The 9,835-nt window shown below is 35.7% G+C and overlaps 2 protein-coding genes across 2 annotated transcripts in view; both read left to right on the top strand.

Annotated features, from left to right (window-relative positions):
* Positions 1–1,312: 1,312 nt before the first annotated feature.
* Positions 1,313–4,690, top strand: LOC112084583 (probable pectate lyase 9). The gene is made up of 7 exons (XM_024153753.1): positions 1,313–1,443; positions 1,747–1,800; positions 2,311–2,391; positions 3,050–3,659; positions 3,748–3,851; positions 3,927–4,065; positions 4,149–4,690. Exons 1-7 carry the CDS (start codon positions 1,331–1,333, stop codon positions 4,368–4,370), a joined length of 1,323 nt encoding a protein of 440 aa, XP_024009521.1. The 5' UTR covers positions 1,313–1,330; the 3' UTR covers positions 4,371–4,690.
* A 3,777-nt stretch (positions 4,691–8,467) lies between these two features.
* Positions 8,468–9,835, top strand: part of LOC18013674 (receptor-like protein kinase 2) — a 3,777-nt gene continuing 2,409 nt past the window's right edge. Inside the window, 1 exon segment of the mRNA XM_006418758.2 lies at positions 8,468–9,835. This exon segment is cut by the window's right edge and continues 108 nt beyond it. Coding sequence (XP_006418821.2) covers positions 8,571–9,835 — 1,265 coding nt within the window. The 5' untranslated portion in view covers positions 8,468–8,570.

A 9,835-nucleotide genomic window follows, 5' to 3' on the forward strand; every position in this document is an offset into this window, starting at 1 on the left:
TTTATTAATTTATAGTATTTATTAATTTATTGAGTATTAATTTATAGAGTTTCTACTGTAGTAGTAACGAAAAATGCAAATTATTTTGCATTTCTTCTTCTTCTTCTTCTTTTTTTTGGTCTAAATGTTTAGAAATGCATTTCATTAATTCTTCTTCGTTGTAGTAACTAGTAAGCATAACATCTTCATTAGTCTTTACATCGATAACTCAGTTTAGTAATATGTACCCACCTATACGTATACTATATATATATATGATACGTAAAAACTCAAGTGGCTCTCTAGTCAAAGACGGGTAAAGATATGCCTTAATCTATGTATGTTACAAATTCTGTTTTACTATTTCGTGATGAAGTATGTTATTGCTACACATCATGTTTTTGAAATGTATCTCAAAAGTTTTTTTTTTTTTTCAACTTTTAGATTTGTGCATGCCTGGACGCGCCATTTTTTTATTGTAAGAAAATTAGTTTTTGTCTTATTTTAAATTAGACACATGGATATCTGAATCATATTAAAAAAAATAGAGGGATCATTTTTGTTGTTGTTGTTAAAGGATGATGACTGCAAAAAAGTTTTCCTTGAACTAGAACTTTAAAAATATATAAGTCACGCCAGGAGAAAGAATGTCACCTTATTGTTAGAAAAATTGCAAGTGAAGCCTTTTAGCACCGTTTATACAAATGATTTGATTTGCTTAGTTTGAAAATATCGTGAATTTAATATAAAAATTTATGTTTCTCAAAATTAGAGTTTTTTCCCCCTATTTTTTTCTTTGATATTTACCTAGCTCATATGTATTATATTTTCTCTGAACAACAAATAATTCGATTAGATAACCCAAATGGTAACAGCAGAAAAACAACAATTGAAAAAGGAGTAAGAATTGTAAATTAGTGACTATTAAGGAGAAATGTAAATAAGTACAGAAAGTTTATACTTTATACTTTTAGAAGATTTGTATAATGACGATATTATACACCCGAGAGATAGAGCGGTTAACAGCAGTTTAAGAAAGTTTAGTAACAGACTAACAGTAACGCCGTAACGGCATTAAAATCAGATTTATGAGTTTATTTATCCATTGGGAACGCCAAAATTGTGACCCGAACCACTTTAACCAATGGTTAGTAAGTAGTAACCACTAACCAGAGTGAAGCTCCGTTTAGTAGCGGCGTCAATTAACGATGACGTTACGTCGTTCTCGCGTGTATACTGTATATAAACGATAACGGTTTTGTGCACACTCACTCGTCTCTGCTTATTCTTCTTCTTCTGCTCTCTTCTCTCTCAAATTTCAAAACCTAAAGGAGAAAAATAAGCTTTCGCAATGGCGTCTTCATCTCAGAAATTGACCGGTGCTTGTTTCGTCGTGCTTCTCATCATCTTCGTCTACGCTCTCACAGTGACGAATCTCCAGAACAACGAAATCTCTCGATCGAGGTCTCTCTCTCTCTCTCGTGAATCTATCTCTTCTCGTTTTTGAGTCTACATTTGAGCTGTATTTCCATGTTTCATCAGCGTTTTTTTATCATTCTCATAGTCTGTTTGAGATTGTGAACAGTTTCGCTTAGAACGATTCGTCTCTTTCCCTTGATTTTTGATTTGTTTTCAAACTTTTCAGCTGATTTTTCCAGATTTCGTAACGATATTGAAAATTTTCTCGGGAGTTTAAATGTATTTTTAGCTATAGATTCTCTACTCTACTAACTTATTCTTTCTCTGTAACTTCTTAATTTTTTCCAGGAAGCTGAAAACAGAGGATTCGCAGAGCTCTAACAGTTCAACAATGGCGATCAGGTAACTCGTCGATTTCAAACTCCAGACGCGATTTAAACCGTTGGATTAACGTATTTTACCAACGGTTGAGATCTAAAATGCCTCGGATTCGTATAGTTTGTTTCCGTTAACGGTTCGCTTCTTCTTCTTTTTTTTTTCTTCCATGAGCGTGTCTCGTTCTGCTTTTTCATTGGCTACTGTCTTTACTTTTTTCGTCTAAAATTTAAACTATTTTCCACGTCAGTAAATAATCCATAAAACGACGAACAAAATCTTTGTAAATATGGCTCTACATGAGGGTAATCTCGTAAAACATCATATTCCTTTAACGACTTTCTCGGTAGTCCGATTCTGTGTTCTTGTCTTCTTGACCAACGCGCACACGGCACACACACACATGAGACATCACACACCCTCTCTGAAATGGTTGATTACTTGCGCGTGACAAATAAGTAAACGTTCAATTTTTTTTTGGTGTGTAAATAAGTAACAAATTGTGTGTTGGTTGCGTCATTTCCTTTGGATGGTCAGACTTGAAGGTGTTGAATTGAATGAACACGCAGTTGCTGATCCAGACCAGGTTGCACATGAGGTCTCTACGCTCGTTCAGATGTAAGTTTCTGCTTTTCTCACTCTACATGCAATTTTTGTGTCAATGTATTTATTTCAATTCCTTAGGAATGTTTTTTTCCCTGAATTAGTATAACTAGAAACTCTACAATTGTTCATAAGTCGTAAAGCAATATAACTAAAACTTTACTGGTAGTAGTACTAATTACCAAAATATTCAAAATTTGAATTATGCGATTGGTTGGAATCATGGTTCAATGAGTTTTGTGATGTTATTGGTCGTGTAGTAGTAGGAGAAACCATAAAGCATGTTCTGCTTATTTATTAAGTTTTGTATTTTTCACGAGAAAAGATACATTTTTTTGGTATTCTCTTTACTGTCACCGACTTTAGGATCCTAGCTGTTTTAGTGTTTACATGGTGAGGGTCAAAGAAAATATTATAGAACTAAAACACAGCAACCACTTTGTTGTCACTATAAACATATGAAAGCTGGTCAATATGTTAGGTATGAACGAAATGGCAGAGAAGCTGAGATGTTAAATCAATCGGCTGTATCCGGTAAAAGAAAAGAAAGAAAAAAAACAAAAGCTTTTTGACAAAAATGGAACTATTTTAGTCATTCTTGATTCAATGTCTATGTATCTGATATCAGCAGAGGAGACAGTTATAGATAATTTCCAAACTATTGAATCTACAGGAGCGAACAGAACATCACCGCAAGGAGGAAGCTTGGTTTCTTGTCATGTGGGAACGGGAATCCAATAGACGACTGTTGGCGTTGCGACCGTAACTGGCACAAGAACCGTAAACGACTCGCGGATTGTGGGATTGGTTTTGGTCGTAACGCCATTGGTGGTCGTAATGGGCGTTTCTATGTCGTCACTGATCAAACCGACGAGGACGTTGTGAACCCCAAGCCCGGAACTTTACGCCACGCAGTGATCCAAGACGAGCCACTTTGGATCGTCTTCAAAAGAGACATGGTGATAGAGTTGAAACAAGAGCTGCTCGTGAACAGTTACAAGACCATTGATGCTCGTGGTTCTAACGTCCACATCGCAAATGGTGCTTGCATCACCATCCTGCGTAGGACGAACGTCATCATTCACGGCCTGCACATTCACGATTGCAAAAAAACTGGTAACTCAAAAGGAATGGCTGATGGTGATGCTGTGTCAATATTTGCTTCAAGAAATGTCTGGATCGACCACAACTCTCTCTCTAGCTGCGAGGATGGTCTTGTTGATGTTATCATGGGATCCACTGCCATTACCATATCCAATAACCATTTCACACACCACAACGAGGTCAATCAATCAAACAGCTAAAAAAATCTTCTCCATTTCTTTTTGTTATAAAGCTCTGATTTTCTTTATCATCACCTCGTAATAACAGGTTATGTTGCTAGGCCACAATGATTCGTACACACAAGACAAGCTGATGCAAGTGACCATTGCGTACAACCATTTTGGAGAGGGGCTTATTCAGAGAATGCCAAGGTAAAAAATCTACAATGTCACATTCTGTTGAGTAGATGTATACGATTAGCTGAGATTCCCATGTGGTTATTGCAGGTGTAGGCATGGATACTTCCATGTCGTTAACAACGATTACACACACTGGGAAATGTATGCTATTGGAGGAAGTGCAAACCCAACTATAAACAGCCAAGGCAATAGATATGCAGCTCCCAAAAACCGCTCGGCCAAGGAGGTTTAAACTCAGTGATGCCTTCTTCTTGTCTATTGCTTGAACTGAGAAAATGAGTTTTTTTGTTTTTTTACGAAACTGGACAGGTGACAAAAAGGATTAAGACAGAAACAAGTGAATGGAAGAACTGGAACTGGAGATCAGAAGGAGACATGCTAGTGAATGGTGCGTTTTTCATACCATCAGGGGAAGGAGCATCAGCAAGCTATGCACGTGCCTCGAGCTTAACGGCTAAACCAGCCTCAATGGTCGACTCAATCACTTCTACTGCAGGTGCACTTGGTTGCCGCAGAGGCAAGCCATGCTAATAATCTCTCTCTTCTTCTCTCATACTATTTAGTAGTTTCAGTACACAACAAAGCCTAACCCCTTTTCACACGTATTACCAAGTGTGTAAAGTTTTTTGCTTTTTTCTTTTTCCATGGTAGAGAATTTGGTTAACCTCGGCTTGCTTCTCCTTGACAAGAGAGCAAGGACAAGAAGCGTTGATCAGTTCTCTAAGCCTAACCATTTGGTTTTGGGGTTTAGGAGGTCTTCTTTTTAATCGATATCACCCCATTCTGGTACTTGGTTTTTAGTTAATGATTGTAGTGATTAAGAATACATTTACTATGAAAAGGCAGTTAAATGCGGGTATGGACATCTAAATATAGTGGTTGATTTGTTCCATGTCTTATATATATTCACAAATGTTGTTTGCTATGTGTTTGCAATTTAATCGAATTAATCGAATGAACCAGAGACCCTTTGCGTGGTGAAGCGAGTGTCTTGTGAGATGAGGAACCGTAAATAAAGAATTGTTCTGTTATTGTTGTTGGTGTACATGCTAACATAAACTCAGTTTGAGGGGTTTTTCTTCACTATGAAACATGAAACATGGGATAGAAAATGATCCACAAGGTTGAGACAATAATGGTTGAAACTGAAGTGAAATTGCTCTTCAACAAAGGTTGTGAGACTTGTGAATCAGTTTGATGCTCGTTGAGGAACTACTTGGTTCTTTACACAATCAAGTAATCAATTACAAGAAATTAACCATTACAAGAGAGCAACTTTAAAATGTGCCTATAGCTTTAGTTTCTTATCTCATAATAACAAGAACAAGATACAAGCCTTCTCTTACCAGTTACCAAATTATCCTCAGGATGATATAATCTGCCCAGCAAAAATTTCTAACAAAAAAAGAACTACTATACTACAAGACTATAACATGATTATAAAGATTTTTACCTCCTGTTTTGCATGATTATAAAGATTTTTACTATAAATTTTGCCTCTGGTTTGTTTCCCCAGTTTTGAAAATGGGTTGTATCTCATAATCTCAAGATAAACACTACTTATTAATGCAATTAACAGATTAAGAAAGAAAAACTCAAATAATAGGGAATCCAAAAGTGGAGTTTGACTGAGAGACTTGAAAAAGAATTAGACTTCTGAACTGTCTCCACTTTTTACAATAATATTAGATGATATATTCTTATTGGCGAGGGAGTGAATAAAATCACTCCCCAATAATTTTTCTTATTCAATATTACGTGTGTACATTTGAACCCTTGTTCAAATATTAGAAGTTGCTAAATAGTGGGCCTAGAACCCTTCTGATATAGGCCTATCAGGAACCCATTATATTTTCTCCTTACCCCTAAAAACTTATAGGGTCCATGAGAATAATCAATATCTTGATCATCTCTCACTAGCAATAAACTACACGCATTTGGATCCAAAGTTTGATTGATTCCCTTAAAAGTTAATTAGTAGGACATGTCGTTTTTCAAATGCTAAAAACAGTTCAATATAATCTTAAACAGAAAGCTAAGTATAACCTGTAATTACTTTATTCGTTTTAAATTTAAACTGATGAAGTAAGTAAGTGGTAACGTTAAAAAGAAAAGAACATTTTGGGAAAATAAACAAAAACATGGAGAGATTCCACAGAAGAGTCTTTCGAGGCAAAGACCCTTGAAACAAGGCACCACACACCACTTCTTATTTCTTTATTTCTAAAACTGCGCCGTTTAACCCTTTTCTTCTTTCCTTATTCTTCGCCCCTTAAGGGTCTTTCTCTGCTTTATTTTCTTTTGTTTACTTGTAATAATGGCTCATGGTGCACTAATTATTTATCCACCTTCTCCTAATTTATTTGATCTTTTCAAAAGTATACTTATAGAGAAAAGACTTAAATATCTGTCATGTGCCGGTTAATTACCACCCCTCTACGCTAAAGAACCATAGTCAAACTATTAACAAACTTAGGACCAAAAAGATAATCTATGACCAATAATTGTTAGAAATAATAAAGAAAACAAGGTTATCTGGTGTAATGAAGTAGTTGCAAATAACTAATTTGGCATGAGAAAATGCTTACATAAGAGGTAAAAAGTAAAATGTAAGGTATTTGAAAAAAGATTAAATGTAAAATAAAAGTAATAATCATGAGAGGGGGAATTAGGGTAGGTGAGAATGAGTGAGGCTCGTTGTGGTCACGTGAGGTATCCTCAAAATCAGGGATTGTTGTTTTGTCCTCTCCACCATTAAACCTAAACTCACCCATCTTTTGCTTTTCTTTCGGTTTCTTTATTTACCCACAGGCCACAAGTCTTATTATTAATTCGGTTAATGAAGATGCTAATCTCATTTTCTCTTAAAATGAGAAATGATGCTAATGTCTTAGTTCATTTTTCCTATTTTATGAAAAGTGATGCATGCCACACTACACTCTTAATTTCTTGCTAATTATATACAACTTGCGTAATCTATCTATTCTCTTGGCATGATTTTGTATATCGTTCTTATATTGGTTTATATAATTACATACATATCTTATTTATTATTTTTAATATCTTCTTTTAGAACGTTATGTATGCATGCATACCCTTTATGGTCAATATTATTTGTATTCGCTTTAAAAATTGCTACTATTTATTTAGAATATATAAATGGATCAAAACAAAAAGATGACAGAAATCGGAAAGAAAGCATAACTAACACTATAATTTAGGGAGTTTATCTCTCATTTGTATTCGTATACCGGTATACCGTATACGTATAGTATTCAGGATCATTATATGCCTAACCAATTAACTTTTACAAGTGGAAAAAGGCAGTGGATCGATCAAAGTGTTCAAGTCTAGTCCTCTCTTATTTCAAAAGATTCTCATGTTTATTTAAATTACATGAACTAAACTAGTTGAGAGCACACGATGAACAAGAACAACTAAATAACTCAAACATTACGTCATTACATAATCTAGATTTTAGGTGTGCCGTGTGCGTAATATGGAGTGACGTTATAGTCTGTTTTCTATTTTTGGCCTTGGAGTGGCTTGATAGTCTCTTCAATCTATATAATGAACATACTAAACATAGTATATTTTAGTGGATAACACTATCTATACCTCAAATTCAAAGTTGACACTTTTGTACATTAATTTAAAGTAATGATCTAATCTTAGTTGTATGTATATATACATACGTACATGCATGTGTTTGTGTGTGTAATATTATGTATTAACTACTATCGTACAAGAGTAGAGAGCGTTCTTTTTCCATATCTTAATCTCTAGAACAGCTTTTTTTAAGATTTAACCCTTTCAGTTCATTATATTCTAGCTTTTTATTACTTGTTAATCAACAAGATAACACAATCACATAGAGAACCCAGTAAGCTACAAGACTACAAAAATTTTAAATGTCAAATAAACTATACTCAACTAAAAACAAAGGGAATAAAAATGAATCACCGACTCAACCACTTGCTTGGGGTTTGAGCAAACGCACTGGTTTACTAAAATTAGATTAGATTAAAAAAATAAATCAGTTCAGCAGTAAATGTTTCAAAAAATTCTTATCTATTCATACATATACCAAAAGTCCAAAACATGTTCATATGGGCTAATGATAATCTTTTGTTTCAATTATTATATGTTTTAATGAAACATACGGAGATAAGAAAATTATTATACAAATTATATCTTTTGTCTTTACATTAGAAAAACTTATAAATTATATCAAAACTTTTAACCAATAATAAAAAATACTATAAAATACAATATTTACAAACTAATAAATAAACTAATATTTTGCAGCATCTTATCGTATATAACCTTATTACTAAAATGTTGACAAAAATGAATATTTATAGTATTATAATAGTAAAGAAGAGATAGAGCTTAAAATAGATTAATAGGTGAGGTGGCAAAGAGGTGGGCTGGTGCAGTTTTGTTGATCTCAAGGCGTTGTGTTTCCCTATTTTCCTTTGTACTCTTTCTCCTCTCTAAAATCGCCACACAATTTTTCTTTCTTAATTCTATCCAAAGATTAAACAAAAAACACACCAAAAAAAAAACAGAACTTAAACCCCTCTGTGTTATCTTCATAAGCTTGAGTTTAAATCAAGCAAGAAACAGATTTCGAGAGAGAAAGAGCACAGAGATAGAGAGAAGAGGCACCAAACCCTAAATGGGTCTAAACCCGAGATTTTAAAAACTTCTTTTCGGATTTTGAGGCAAATGTCTCTTCATTCCCTAATCTCTTCTTCTTCTTCCTCATTTCTCTTCTCTTTCTTCTTCATACTCTGTTTCTCTCTCTCTGATGCAGAGCAAAACCCAGAAGCTTCTCTCCTCTACTCATGGCTCCACTCTTCTTCCCCAACACCTTCCTCTCTTTCTCTCTTCAACTGGAACTCCATCGACAACACTCCCTGCAACAACTGGACTTTCATTACATGCTCTCCTCAAGGTTTCGTCACCGAAATCGACATTCAGTCTGTTCAAATCGAACTCTCCTTGCCAAAGAATCTCCCGGAGCTTCGTTCTCTCCAGAAACTCACCATCTCCGGCGCTAATATCACCGGAGCTTTGCCGGAGAGTCTCGGAGACTGCCTTGGTCTCACGGTTCTTGACCTTAGCTCCAACGGTCTAGTGGGTGAGATTCCTTGGAGTTTAAGCAAGCTTCGTAACCTAGAAACCCTAATCCTCAACTCAAACCAGCTCGCCGGAAAAATCCCACCGGAAATCAGCAAGTGTTCGAAGCTCAAGAACTTAATCCTCTTCGACAATCTTCTCACCGGAACTATCCCTCCGGAGATAGGGAAGCTCTCTGATCTTGAAGTGATAAGAATCGGAGGGAACAAAGAAATCTCCGGCAAAATCCCACCGGAGATCGGAGATTGTTCTAATCTAACCGTTCTTGGTTTAGCCGAAACTAGCGTCTCCGGTGATTTACCTTCCTCTATAGGTAAGCTCAAGAAGCTACAAACACTCTCGATTTACACTACAATGATAAGCGGAGAGATTCCTTCAGATTTAGGCAACTGCTCTGAGCTTGTGGACATCTTCTTGTACGAGAATAGCTTGTCTGGTTCAATCCCTCGAGAGATAGGAAAGCTCGCTAAACTCGAACAGCTGTTTCTATGGCAGAACAGTCTCGTTGGTGGTATCCCTGAAGAAATCGGAAACTGCAGCAATCTCAAAATGATAGATTTGTCTTTAAATCTGCTCTCTGGCTCCATCCCAATCTCCATTGGTCATTTGTCTTTTCTTGAAGAGTTTATGATCAGCGACAACAAAATCTCCGGTTCGATACCGACCACGATCTCGAATTGTTCAAGTCTTGTTCAGTTACAGCTCGACAAGAACCAGATTTCAGGTTTGATACCGTCTGAGCTTGGAACACTCACGAAGCTTACTTTGTTCTTTGCTTGGTCTAATCAGCTAGAAGGAAGCATTCCTCCCGGTTTAGCAGACTGTACCGATCTTCAAGCGTTGGATTTATC

This window comes from Eutrema salsugineum, unplaced genomic scaffold (assembly GCF_000478725.1).
Source record: "Eutrema salsugineum unplaced genomic scaffold, Eutsalg1_0 scaffold_4, whole genome shotgun sequence".
NCBI classification, from domain to species: Eukaryota; Viridiplantae; Streptophyta; class Magnoliopsida; order Brassicales; family Brassicaceae; genus Eutrema; species Eutrema salsugineum.

Excerpts from the sequence above, each read along its gene's own strand:
- LOC112084583 (XM_024153753.1), top strand. The coding sequence starts at position 1,331 with ATGGCGTCTTCATCTCAGAAATTGACCGGTGCTTGTTTCGTCGTGCTT. Across the intron at positions 2,392-3,049 it reads GTCTCTACGCTCGTTCAGAT|GAGCGAACAGAACATCACCG; the intron begins GTAAGTTTCTGC and ends TTGAATCTACAG. Across the intron at positions 4,066-4,148 it reads AAAACCGCTCGGCCAAGGAG|GTGACAAAAAGGATTAAGAC; the intron begins GTTTAAACTCAG and ends GAAACTGGACAG.